The 14,927-nt window shown below is 41.7% G+C and overlaps 1 protein-coding gene across 1 annotated transcript in view; it reads left to right on the forward strand.

Annotated features, from left to right (window-relative positions):
- The window catches only part of LOC115471308 (capping protein, Arp2/3 and myosin-I linker protein 2-like), a 91,882-nt gene that overhangs the window by 26,546 nt on the left and 50,409 nt on the right, over positions 1-14,927 (forward strand). Inside the window, exon 3 of the mRNA XM_030205010.1 lies at positions 649-746. Coding sequence (XP_030060870.1) covers positions 649-746 — 98 coding nt within the window. The remainder of the gene's footprint in view (positions 1-648; positions 747-14,927) is intronic.

Genomic DNA, 14,927 nt, shown 5'->3' on the forward strand with positions numbered 1-14,927 from the left:
ACCACAAGCACAATAAAAAGTAGCCATGCACTGACAAAATCCCATGGTCCTCTTCCTCATGAGTTCACTTCAGAGTTCGCTCTAAGAGCAAGCCCAAGGAGTACGACCTGATCTTTGGGCATACCGCAGTGCAGACGCTGCTGGCTATACTGATTAAGTAGAGTGCAGCAAGGTCTACTTAGGTCAGCAATCATGTGACAGCTCTGGGAAAACTACTGATTTGGAAGTATAGGCTCCAGACTCCTTCCACCACCACAGGCAAATATTAGTGGCACTAGGAAAAAGTCTATTTGAAACCTATAAAGAAAAATAGGTTCAAACTTTTCTTTATAAAATACTATTTTTACTATTGGAACTTTCTTTCCAAACGTTTTGAATGGTTAGCCGGTTGAGTATGTAGGATAAAGGTAGGACAGATTAGAGAACTTGGGATTTCTTTTTTGTGCCACTTCTGCTTTTCACAAGTCATATAAATACACTTATCAACAAATATGCCATTAATATAAATTATCTCTAAATGTTAGACAATTCTGTTGCTGCGTAATGGTGCACAGACCTAAGCTTTGTTGAGCATTTCAGGGAGTTTGATTTATATTGAATCTATTTTTTAAAGTTTTCATTAAGGGTTTGTTTCTTCTTTTGCCACAGAAAACTGCTTAGGAATTCCTCCCCTGACCTGCAGGACAAAATTCTGAGGATTACTGACTCCTTGGAAGAAATGCTGCAGAGTAACCAGGGGCCCTGTGGTAAGAAACATGCTTTCCTAGATAGAGGGAAAGAGAAAAGGCAGGTAGAACGATTCTGGAGGTGTGTTTAGGGAGTAATTATATAACTACAGTGGTGAAAAGCACATGTATGGAGCTTGTTTGATTTTCAAAGTGAGAGTAAGTATATATTTTCACTTCAAAAATTATCCTAGGAATACTAACTGCATCCATTTAGACCTAATCTGTGCAGATGGCATTTCCAAGGAGCCATATGCACATAATTCTGGTCAGATGGATGGTAGTAAACCTCTACTGTAGGCTTCCCCATCATAGATGGAATTTCTAGCAACAAAGATCCAAAATGCAGTTTTGAGTCTTGCAGAACATTTGCCCTACCTCTTGGCTCTATGCCATTTTTATATACAGTGCTACTTCACTCCCAATTCGATTTGCCCTGTTATTTGAATAGGTTTTGTACATTGGAATCAGAGTATCCCTTTAGTTCTCCTCTTTCCACCTGTTTTCTGAGATACATATTATATCAATAACTTTACAGTTTTAATTTTTTGACTTCTGGAATTTGCACATGGAACAATGTTCCCTCTAAGGTCTGATGGTTTGTGTGAAAAATTATCAGTTCATGTGCAAAAATTTTCACTGACCAAATCTATGATTAATAAGTAGTGCCAACGTATGGATGGGACCAGAGTGCCAATTTAAGCTAAGTAACCACCCTAGTTTAGAAGGTCTATTCATATTTTGGACGTCCTAAACCTGGTATTTGGATGTCCAAAGTGCAGAAACATCCAAATGCCAATTTTACGTTGGTGAGTTACAGCCATTCAGACCAGCAGAACATCCAAATGGCAAGGATGGCTTTGTGGGCCTTTTTTTTGGTGGGACTAAGGAGGGGCTGACACTTGGACATCCATGTCCCAGCCATTCCCTGTTATAGAAGGGGACCAAACATCTAATTCCATATGATAAACATTGGTTTTAGATCTGCTTCTAGGAATGTCTAGGTTACCAAAAAGTGCACAGATTGAGCAGCGCTCCACTGGAGGTATTTGAAGGAGGGGAGGGGGGGTGTTAACCCTTTATCCTCCTATAATTGCCAACCCCCCAAAAAACGACACTAGCAAGGAAAATGGGGCTATTTCACTGCTCTGGGAAAGTTGGATGTTGAAGGCACTAAAATGACTGACATCAATGTTCATGTCCTAGCATATGGACATCTGTGTGGCCGTTTTAGAACATGGGTGTTCATGTTGATGTCCATGTTCTAATTTAGCTGTGTCTGTAGTTTGAACATAAAGGGTTGTAAAATGGCTGTTCATTTTGGTCATATTCAGGCGCCACTGGAAACATACTGACTCGGATGTCCCTATTCCGACTTCGATGTCCTTTCTAAAATGCCATTCTCAGCTACTATGAGGAGGCATATGTGAATAGTTCAATTTCTTTGTGCTGTAGCTGCTGCTCCATGTAGATTACTCCTACCCTCAATGTTTTCTTAGAAGTACGAAAGTTATTTCGCTGCAGTTTTGAGCTGAAATGCACTGTGCTTGGTTTCCATGCTGTTGGTATACTTGTTTGATTTTTATTATTATGAATGCTGGATTGTAAACCACCTAGAACATAGAGCAGTTTAGAAATTGTGGAAATAAATAAATAAATCTATTGTGTATACCCCACTCCTTTTTGAATTTCACCACCATTTTTATCTCTGTCTCCTTTCTGAATCCTCTTTTTCCTGTTTTTGCAATAGATGTAGTTCAATGGGAATAATTTATATATTTTTCTGTTCTACATTTAAATCCACTTGAGCTACCTCAACTTTATCCAGTCGTTTCTGTCAGGGTACAGTTCTTCTGCTCAAATAGTATCCTTCAAAGACACCTCACTTTGAATCATGTGCTCCTGAGTGGCTGTTGGCATCCTATATAATAAAACGCACCTCCAACGTTCTGAAGCTGACTGCGTGGCTGAGGAATTGTTCCCTGTTAGGCTCCATCTACAGAATGGACGTCACGCACTTCTGGGTGCGTCACCAGCAGCAGTGCCCAATCACACCATAGCAGTACTGCTGCTGCACGACCCACCTCCAACGGACTAAAAAACACCACCGCTAACCCGCGGCGCCTGCCCGAACTTCAATCAATGCAAGACAACCGGTGTCAACACTGCCGGTAACACCGGCTAACCCCCCCCCCCCCCCCAAAGCCACAGACGCGACAACACCCCCCCCCCGGGGTTCTCTCCCCGTCACCCACCCACAGCCCCCCTCACCCACCCTCCTCCCCAAGGCACACTCCCGCCTACCTCCCTCTCCTCTCCGACTACGGACCACCGCCCTCCCCCTCCTCCCCAATCGGGGAGATACACAGACAGGTAGCAGAGAGCGACGATGCTAAGGCTTCCGCCTAGCAACAGCTCCTCTCCAGAAGTACACACGGACAGGGCACAGACACACCTCCACTGCCCCTTTGGCAGCACATTCCCACCCTGGTCCTCGCTTTTCAGTCTGCTCTGGAGTTCTCCCCACAGTGATCCCGCTCCCACTTTCCCACACCTTGATGTCAAGAAAATACTGAGGAGGGGGGAGGCAGGCAGGCAGGCAGTAACAGCCCTTTCCTTACAAGTTCAACAGATTCCCCCCCCCCCCCCCAAGTTATACACACACACAATAAACACAACACACATAAACACGCTGATACTCCCCCCCACACTCCAAATTTGCCCCACCCTCTATCACTTCCACACACACACACAAAATATCTTTGTGACACACAAAATATCTTTGTCTCTCACACTCACACACACAACCACCGCCCCCCCAACACTAACACTGATGCACAACATGGAGACATGAACACTCAATCTCTCCCCCGTCACACCCTCTCAGTTCACCCCCCTCCCCCCCCCAACCATTCTGAGACACACTCACAAAAACACAGACACTCACCCCCAACCTCCAAGTCAACACAACCCTCTCTCACTTTCACACATACACAAACTATCTCTGTGAAACACACACACAGACACACACACGCACACACACACACACACTCTCTCTCTCTGTGACACACACACAGTGATGCCGCCTCACAGATCGCCACACATGCCCCCTACCCACACATCTGTCTCTCACACATACTCCTTCCCATGCATCACTCTCAGACACACACATACTCACTTCATGTAACTGTCAGAATTACTGTCTCCTAACAGAGTACTACAATAAATAATTGTAAATACAGTGGTGGAAATAAGTATTTGATCCCTTGCTGATTTTGTAAGTTTGCCCACTGACAAAGACATGAGCAGCCCATAATTGAAGGGTAGGTTATTGGTAACAGTGAGAGATAGCACATCACAAATTAAATCCGGAAAATCACATTGTGGAAAGTATATGAATTTATTTGCATTCTGCAGAGGGAAATAAGTATTTAATCCCTCTGGCAAACAAGACCTAATACTTGGTGGCAAAACCCTTGTTGGCAAGCACAGCGGTCAGACGTCTTCTGTAGTTGATGATGAGGTTTGCACACGTGTCAGGAGGAATTTTGGTCCACTCCTCTTTGCAGATCATCTCTAAATCATTAAGAGTTCTGGGCTGTCGCTTGGCAACTCGCAGCTTCAGCTCCCTCCATAAGTTTTCAATGGGATTAAGGTCTGGTGACTGGCTAGGCCACTCCATGACCCTAATGTGCTTCTTCCTGAGCCACTCCTTTGTTGCCTTGGCTGTATGTTTTGGGTCATTGTCGTGCTGGAAGACCCAGCCACGACCCATTTTTAAGGCCCTGGCGGAGGGAAGGAGGTTGTCACTCAGAATTGTACGGTACATGGCCCCATCCATTCTCCCATTGATGCGGTGAAGTAGTCCTGTGCCCTTAGCAGAGAAACACCCCCAAAACATAACATTTCCACCTCCATGCTTGACAGTGGGGACGGTGTTCTTTGGGTCATAGGCAGCATTTCTCTTCCTCCAAACACGGCGAGTTGAGTTCATGCCAAAGAGCTCAATTTTTGTCTCATCTGACCACAGCACCTTCTCCCAATCACTCTCGGCATCATCCAGGTGTTCACTGGCAAACTTCAGACGGGCCGTCACATGTGCCTTCCGGAGCAGGGGGACCTTGCGGGCACTGCAGGATTGCAATCCGTTATGTCGTAATGTGTTACCAATGGTTTTCGTGGTGACAGTGGTCCCAGCTGCCTTGAGATCATTGACAAGTTCCCCCCTTGTAGTTGTAGGCTGATTTCTAACCTTCCTCATGATCAAGGATACCCCACGAGGTGAGATTTTGCGTGGAGCCCCAGATCTTTGTCGATTGACAGTCATTTTGTACTTCTTCCATTTTCTTACTATGGCACCAACAGTTGTCTCCTTCTCGCCCAGCGTCTTACTGATGGTTTTGTAGCCCATTCCAGCCTTGTGCAGGTGTATGATCTTGTCCCTGACATCCTTAGACAGCTCCTTGCTCTTGGCCATTTTGTAGAGGTTAGAGTCTGACTGATTCACTGAGTCTGTGGACAGGTGTCTTTCATACAGGTGACCATTGCCGACAGCTGTCTGTCATGCAGGTAACGAGTTGATTTGGAGCATCTACCTGGTCTGTAGGGGCCAGATCTCTTACTGGTTGGTGGGGGATCAAATACTTATTTCCCTCTGCAGAATGCAAATAAATTCATATACTTTCCACAATGTGATTTTCCGGATTTAATTTGTGATGTGCTATCTCTCACTGTTACCAATAACCTACCCTTCAATTATGGGCTGCTCATGTCTTTGTCAGTGGGCAAACTTACAAAATCAGCAAGGGATCAAATACTTATTTCCACCACTGTACATGAGAATTGTGACACTGCCCATTTCATTTCTAGCAGAACACTGGACACACAGAAAACAACAACGGTGTCACCAAATAACATTACAACCAACACAACAAAAAACACATTACAAAAAATACACACAACACAAAAATGTAAAATAAGCATTACCACGACAACACAATTATCCTAAATATCCCTTTCAAAACATTAATTGAGAAAACAAATACCTTACTAGTGCCTGTTTCATTGGTCTCAGAAACGGGCCTTTTTTACTAGTTTTTCCATAATCTAGTTTAGAGACTATTTTATCTTTCTTTCTATTGATAGTGCCAACAGTCAGATTTCATTCTGGTTAATATGAAGTCCATCTTATTGGAACAGTCTTTCTCTCCCCTCGAAAGTTCCCTAATTGTAGCTGATTCTAAATCATCCTCTCTGCATCATGATCTCATCCAAAACTTGAAACTCTAGAGATCAGCCTACTTCTGGGGTACTGCATGTGGAACTGGGAGTATTTCTGCAAATGCTACCATAGTGGTTCTGGATTGTATTCTCTATCTAGCAGCTTAATGCCTAGATGGGAAAGTGAAGCAAGCAGATCGGAGGTAATAACAACACAGAAGGTCGCCAAGTACAGAAGAAGTGAATAAGGCCACAGGTGGAACAATCAGGCGGACACAGCAGTCAAAGAGGTTAATCCATTATTTCAAAACCCGACACAGCCCATGTTTCAACATGCGCCTGCATCAGGGGTCTGTCATATAAACATACATATAACAAAATTAGGAATAGAACTCTGTTGTTGAAATGGTAAACAAAAAAATATATACACATATAAATACCAGTCAATGGTCAAATAGAAAACATGTGTTTCAGGAGTTCTTCACAAGAATAATCATGCAAGAAAACACTGTAAATATAGAAAAACATTGACATACATGGTAAGTCATAGCAAATATATATAATTCTAAAGGTAAAGCTGTGGGAGCTGGTGGTTGAGCAGTGTCTCACTGGCTGGAGACTGGAAATAGTGCCAGCGAAGATGCTAGCATTGTGGACTGCAGGCAGGAAGCAGGAGTTACTGCCTGTATTGGAGCTGCAAGTGGGTGAAGAGCAGGAGTCACAGGCGCCGCTGCAGCCTGTAGGTTTACCACCAGGTGGAGCGACTAGACCACATGGCTCTACAGAGCAGTCCGGTGCCGGCGGACCAGAGCAGGCAGACGCAGATTGGCAGTGCAATCAAACATCTACACACCACAGTGCACTACAGCCCACAAGGACGATGTAGTCTCACTCTCACCATGCTTGGTGACGACCAGCCAAGGAGTCAGCACAGCGGTGCGCCCCGAGGTTGTGGGAACACTGAATGCAGATGAACTGCGAAAGGTGAGCTGTTGCTAGGGGTCAGTGTCCGCACCCTGCGAGAGCCCAGTTCTGGACAGCCCACCACCTGCACTGCAGGCACCCTACACGAAGTTGCTGACACCCTCTTCGGAGCTGCATGACCCACCATTGAAGGACGGCAACCCAGAACCAAGACCTATCACCTGGGGGTTATGCAGCAAGTATGTGCCCTCTACACTGCTCCTCTTGGCTGCCGTGATTAACCACAGCATCATCCACTCTCCAAGCAAGTAGTTTGCTGATCAGAGCACCAAACTACTGAAAAAAAGAGGTGTTCTTCTCCAAGCCACCCACAATGCCAAATTGCCCGATTTAAAATCTACTCCTGCAATCACACAGCTCACATGCTGCGCAGCTACTAAGGCACTCTTGATGTGACTTTTCCATCTGCCTAACTACTCACTGTCGCAGACACTCATAGCTGAACACTTTTGTCTCCCACCTATTGTGGCAACACCACTACAATTAATTTTTCTGCCTTGATTGTTCTCTCTCAGGGTAATTCTATTGCCACAAGCACTATATTGAATTAGCAACTACTCTATAACACATCAAATTTCCACTGCTCATTTATCCTTTAGATGTGACCATTACTGAAGGACATTTTTCACTGCTGCAGGTATTGTTTTTATGTACTAGCTACTCACTAAGGTGAGGTAGAGTCTCATATATAATTCACGATAGTATTTCTTTCACTCAACAGGTGAATCACTTATTCGTGTTCATTTCTTAATCATTGACTCAGCCTCCACCATCCTAAATCTGCTAACAAAAATGGTGTATAACTAGTGACTTGTACAACACAAAACAGACGCAAACAAAGCCATATGGGGAAAAGCCATAAAAGCATACACAAACAGCATAAAGAAAGCGAAAGCAGAACATTACAGAACATATACGAACCTCGACCATACCAATACAGAAAATATATTCGAACCCATGAACAAACTACTGAAAACCCAGAACATATTGGCAACAACTGAAACACCACCAACTGCAGACGAACTTGCACAATACTTCAAAAACAAAATAACAAACACAAGATCAAACCTTGCAAAAGCACAAATAAACATCACAGACTATCTACAGGACTGCGAAACACATGACAACCACACCGCAGGAGACAGAATATGGACCACGTTCAAACCACCCCAACTAAACACAGTAAAGACACTATTGACAAAATATGCGCATCCATACTGCCTACTTGACAAATGCGCCAACTACTAGACTGGTTCATTGAGTACCTCACCAAACACATCACATACATGTTTGAAAAAGGTCAATTCCAACATACAAAAGCGACATAGTACTCACACCTATCCCCAAAAACACTACCAGCAAGATCAGTGATATCACAGATTATAGACCAGTAGCCTTACTACCACTACTGACCAAAACAATGGAAGTTATAGTAACACGGCAGCTAACGGAATGCTTAACAAAATTCTCAATTCTTCATAAATCCCTATCAGGTTTCAGACCACAACACAGACGGTCATAACCACCCTGATAACGAAATTCAGATGCATAATATGCCAAGGACAAAACATACTACTACTACAATTCAACATGTCAAGTGCATTCAACCTAGCAGACCATACCACACTAATGACACTGCTCGACAACATAGGAATCAGTGGTGCAGTGGCAACATGGTTCAATGACGTCCTAAAGACCAGTTCCTACATTGTAAAGATGTCCAACCAAATATCAGCCTCATGGATCTCTTGAGTGTGGAATACCACAGGGATCGCCAATATCACCAATACTGTTCAATGTAATGATGGCACCACTCGGAAAAAAAACTGGAATTAATGGGTTTCAACCCATTTATATATGCAGACGATGTCACCATCTTCATATGTTTCCAAAACAATATCGCAATCGTACAGGACAAAATAAAAGGATTTGACTTCATGGAAGAATGGGCAACAACTTTCAAACTCAAACTGAACAGAAACAAAACCAAATTCCTAGTACTATCCAGCCTACACAACCCCACATCCTACCAAAAATTCACAATCAACCAACAAACAAACATACCACATCAAAACACAACTTAAAATACTAGGAATCATCCTCGGCAAACATCTAACACTGGACAATCAAATAGCAGCAGTAACATCAAAATGCTTCAGATCACTATGGAAACTGAGAAGAATAAGAGACTATTTCCCTAGATAATCTTTCTGGATACTGGTCCAATCAATGATACTATCACAACTAGACTACTGCAATGCAGCATTTGTAGGGTGCAAGGAAAATGCACTGAAATCACTGCAAACAGTGCAAAACACGGTAGCAAGTCTGATTTTCAAAATATCGAAATATGAAAGAGTAATTCCCCTGCTTGAAACACTACATTGGCTACCAGTCAAGGCAAGAATATTTTTCAAAGCAAGCACCCTAATCTTCAAGATACTATTTGGAATGGCTCCTGAATATATGCTTGAACTATACTCAAGAAATGCCAGCCCAGTAAGCAGAAACTACCTACTCCTACATCTACCCAACTGCAAAAACACCATCTACAAAACTATCTACACAGCAGGATTTAGGGTTCCAAATGGTGGAACTCGATACCAAAAACCATAAGAAGCATCACAAATGTCCTCCAGTTCAGAAAAGAAATGAAAACCTACCTCTTCAAAAAATTCTACAGCTAATCACAAAGATATCTTCACCTTCCTTTCAAATCTACCTCTTCAAAAACACATCACCAAAACTCTACATCTGAACTCAGAAGCTACCACTACCTTTTACTCTTCAAATCTATCTCTTCAAAACTGTATGAATAACCACACGAACTATAGATGCCCTCTCCACATTACACAACACTATTGTAACGTCACCAAAATGTAAATTGTAAGCCACTTTGAACCAAAATTTGTTTTTGGATAATAGTGGGATACAAGAATGCATAAATAAAATAAAATATACATATAACTGTCAGACTGAATTAATAAATATAAAGTATATATATATTAAAGAAATAATATTCTAACAAAATGTTGATAAATTACCTTTATCAAAAAGTACATACCAAAATTAAGTGACTTCCAAGCATACTGAAATATTAAGTCCTTTTTGGCAAGTCAGACCACTTTTTCTGTAAACTTAACGCTTTGGTGATTTAGTGTTTGAAAAATTTGTTTGTACAATTTTTTTTTTTTAATTATTCTTATTCCCTGTTTAGTTGCTTTTTTAACTCAACATGATGTGTTGTAATTTTTAATCATTACTGAAGCAGTTGATGCAATTTTTTATTCCTTTTATTCTCAGTACTGGCACTAGCTATTGTGCACACAACAATTACTTTTGAGCTTTCAACTATGTGGATAATTGATCGTGTTTTTTCACTTTAACTTATGACAACCTAAACATGGCCTCAGTGAGCACTATCCAGCTTATTTTCCAAAGAGAAAGACACCCATATTTCGACCCAAATCGGGAGATGGGCGTCCATTTCCCGTGGGCGCCCAAATCGGTATAATCGAAACCCGATTTTTGGCGTCCTCAACTGCAGTCCGTCACGGAGATGAACAAAGATAATGGGGGCGTGTCGGAGGCATGGCGAAGGTGGGACTGGGGCGTGGTTATTGGCAAAGGAGAGATGGGCGTCTTTAGCTGATAATCGAAACAAGAAGGGCGTTTTTGACGAGAATTTGGTCCGCTTTATTTGGACCCTTTTTTTTCAGGTCCAAGTCCCAAAAATGTGTCCCAACTGACCAGATGACCACCGGAAGGAATCGGGGATCACCTCCCCTGACTCCCCCAATGGTCACTAACACCCTCCCACCAAAAAAACCCACTTTACAAACTTTTTTTCCCAGCCTGTATGCCAGCCTCAAATGCCGTACCCACCTCCATTACAGCAGAATGTGTTCTATCCTCTGACAGCCTTTCCCTGGTTCTGATGTGGGTCTCGGGTGAGTGTGGCACCTTTTCTGTTAAGGGCACTGCAGAGTCACATCAGCAATGCATTGTGGTGGGTGTAGGGTATTGGGCTCCGTGATTCCACTAGTTTGTGTTAAATGCTCACGATGTTGGTAGTTGGTAGGCTCTCCTCCCATGGTGCTTTTCCCTCTGCTTACTGGGTCAGAGTGTGCCCTGTTTTGTTTCCGGTAGTCCATGAGGTAGTGGCCATTTGTGTAAGACACTTTTAGATCCCTTTCACGTGTTAGCCACGTTACAGCACTTAGTTCTTCCCTTGAATGTTGCTGAAAGAGGGCATTGTACAGCATTCTGCCAGCTCGGACCTGCTGCTAATCTCAGTACCAGCGAGACTCGTTGCCACTGGGGCACAACCTCTGATCTGCAGTTAACTGTGAGTAAAGGTGCTTATTCAAATAAAGGACATTTTCAGCGAGATTTGTCTTCAGGTGTCAACTGCTGTGCCAAGGTTATACACCAGCAACAAGTCCTGTCTCTGGAGCACTTTTAATGGGTACTGCAGTGCACTTCAGGCAGGCAGACCCAGCCCTCCCCCACCCGTAACACTTGTGGTGGTAAATGGGAGGCCTCTAAAACCCACTGTGCCCACATGTAGTTGCCCCCTTCACCCCTAAGAGCTATGGTAGTGTTGTACATTTGTCCCTCCCATGACCAAATGGCTTGGATTGGGACGTTTCTGAGCTAGGCGTTTTTAGTTTCCATTATCGCAAAAAAAAAAAAAAAAAACCGCCCATCTCAAAAGGGACCAAATCCATAGGATTTTTTCCGTCCAAACCGTATTTTTGAAACTAAAGATGGACGCCCATCTTTTTTGATAATACGGTCTGTCCTGCCTCTTCACATACCCGTTTTCGGACATAGACGCCCATGGAGATGAGCGTTCACGTTCGATTATGCCCCTCCACGGGTCTTTTTATGACTCCTATTGCCATTATGCCATCATAGTGTGAGTTTCAAGGAGCTTTTTAGTTCTGTGCCAGTATTATATTGTGTTTTAGCCTATTTAATATTTCAGTATACTTGGAAGTCATTTAATTTTGGTATATACTTTTTGATAAAGGTATTTTAGACTCTTTGGAGACTTTTAAGGTACAGCATTTTGACTTTTACGTGCTTAATTTTACATGTATCTTTAGCAGAGAGGTGTGGTAGCCGTGTTAGTCCACTTTTAAATGTAATCAAAAGAAATAAAACAAAATAAAACATGGAAAAGAAAATAAGATGCTTTATCTTATTGAGACTAACACTAATGGTGTGCGTGAGCCTTGCATTGCATGACATTCGGAGGAACACTTTGGAAAACATCAGACGGTTGAAATTAGTCTGTTGAAGCCTCTTTTGTCATTGGTGTGACCCCTGACGCAGGTGCGGTAGCACCGAAACACAGCCCGTGTTGGGTCTTCCTCCAATCAAATTTTACTATTAAAGGATACTTTTGATGAAAGAACTGTGTTCCCTTTGTTTTTAAAGGCCCTTTGTACTGTTTTTCTGCTTGGACTTTTTTTGTACTTAGTTCCCTCTCTCTGTTACAGTATATATAAGTAAAACATCAAAGCATTTCAGTGACAGTCTAACAGGATGGTCCTCATTGGTCTCTTTACCTCCTCCTCCCTGGGCCTGTGTGAGCCTTCTTGGCCTCCCTGTCTCTTCTTTCATGAGGCATTCTCCATCTTAATTCAGACAGCACTTGTCCTTCTAAACTCCTTGCAACGAACTTGGTTTTTTTTTTTTTTTTACCTTGAATAAGTCTTCCTAATATTGCACTCTCCAGTCACCCAGCTCTGAGCTACTTCTACCTGTTCAACTATTTTCTCACCTCTGCAATAAAGCTGCCTCTCTTCAGATTTCTACCTCCAACCACTGATACAGCTCTTAGAATTACGGAGTCTCTGTGCCCTGGGGCAACACTTCTGAACATCTGATTGTGAGTAAATTATCTGTGTTTATTCAATAAATGAAACTTCAGAAAATAAAGAGACTTCAGGTGTGTGCTGGTGTGCCAAGGTTATACTTCAAGATATTGAGACTTTACAGTTAACAATTCCTTCAATACATACCATCCTACAATCAGATTCAAAATTGACTACTCCCCAGAAAAAGTCAATTTTTTGGACACCACAGTCTCAATCAACGATGGCTATATACAAACATCCATATACAAGAAACCCACAGACAAATGCAGCTACCTCCACAACCCCAGCTTCCACCTTTCACATACAAAAAGATCCATTATTTACAGCAAGCCACAAGATACCACCGTATCTGCTCTGACCCAGGGGACAGAGACAGACACCTTGAAATCCTGACTGCATCCTTCGAACAGAAAGGCTACAACCCCAAAATAATCTCCAAGAATATTGCCTCCTCCCTCAAAACACCCAGGGAAAATCTGCTACAGTACAAAGAAAAAAAAAGTCACAGACAGAATCCCCCTTATAGTGACATACAACCCAGAGCTGGAAAAATTAAGGAAAATCATAAAAGATCTATAGCCTCTACTCCAGGAGCATGAATTACTGAAAGAGATATTTCCATCCCCACCAGGGCTGGCCTTCTGACAGCCACCCAACTTAAAACACAAGCTAATTAGAAGTAAGCTCCCAACACAGACTCAAAAAGAAAAGAATGGCACACATCCTTGCATTATATCCAGCTGCAAACTATGCCAAAATATTTCACAGGACCCCATGGTCATTCATAAAGAAAAAATATTCAACATTAAGGAATCTTTCATGTGCTCATCTTCTAATGTGGTATATATCATTCAGTGTAAAAAATGCAACGAAGGCTGCTACATTGGAGAAACAAGTCAGATACTAAAAAAGAGATTTAATTTACATAGACACCATATGAAATATGCTAGTACCAATAAGGATGTCACCCCTGTGGGGCAGCACTTTGCAAAACCAGATCACTGTACCAGTGATTTCATGGTAAGAATCCTGAAAGGGAACTTTAAAACAATACAGGAACGTAAGACCTTTGAAGTCAGAATGATTAAATATTTTGACACCCACCAGACAGGATTTAACAAAGATCTGGGTTTTCTAGTCCGTTATAAACCATAAAATTTTACTGCTTTGTCACCCTCCTATCTCCATGCATATCTCCCTGTCCCTCATCCACCCGACTCTTCCTGTCTCTCACCTATCCACCCCCAACCTGTTAGACTGTCACTGGAATGCTTTGATGTTTCACTTATATATACTGTCATCTACCAACATTTGCTTATTTCCGATCTGACGAAGAAGGGCAAACTTCGAAAGCTAATCAAGAAATGTATTAAGTTATGCCCAATAAAAAAGGTATCATCTTATTTTGTTTTCCATGTTTTATTTTGTTTTATTTCTATTGATTACATGTATCTTTGGATGTAGGAGGCACATTGAGCCTGCAAATAGGTGGGAAAATGTGGGATACAAATGCAATATATATATATATATATATATATATATATATATATATATATATATATTTGCCATGACTTACCATGTATGACAATGTTTTTGTATATTTACAGTATTTACTGACAAGATTATTCTTGTGAAGAACTCTTACGTTTTCTATTTGACCATCGTCTGGTGTTTATATTTGTATATATTTTTATTTACCATTTCAACAACAAAGTTCTATCTTTAATTGTTATTTTTTTTCTTGGAATTTTATTAATATTTTCTAAAGCATACAGAAAATAAAAGTAATGGAATTTATAATAAAAATGTCACAAGGGAAATATAACCATTAATATTGAGCTACCATTAAGCCCCCATTAAGAGAGAAGAAGTAGCATTTAAAAAAGAAAATATCACAATATAATCAGGTCTAATTAACCATATATCAGGTGCAATTAAATATCTTAAGTCCACAAATCATAAAGTATATTATTTCTCATGTCATTTAAGAAACATCTCAAGCTGTAAAGAGTCACAAAGAACATATTCCTTCCCTTGAGAAGTAATAAGACATTTACATGATTATTTAAGGAAAAAAGTTGCTCCTAGGGCTAGTACTCGAGCTTTCAAA

Source organism: Microcaecilia unicolor, chromosome 5, assembly GCF_901765095.1.
Source record: "Microcaecilia unicolor chromosome 5, aMicUni1.1, whole genome shotgun sequence".
In the NCBI taxonomy this organism is placed as follows: domain Eukaryota; kingdom Metazoa; phylum Chordata; class Amphibia; order Gymnophiona; family Siphonopidae; genus Microcaecilia; species Microcaecilia unicolor.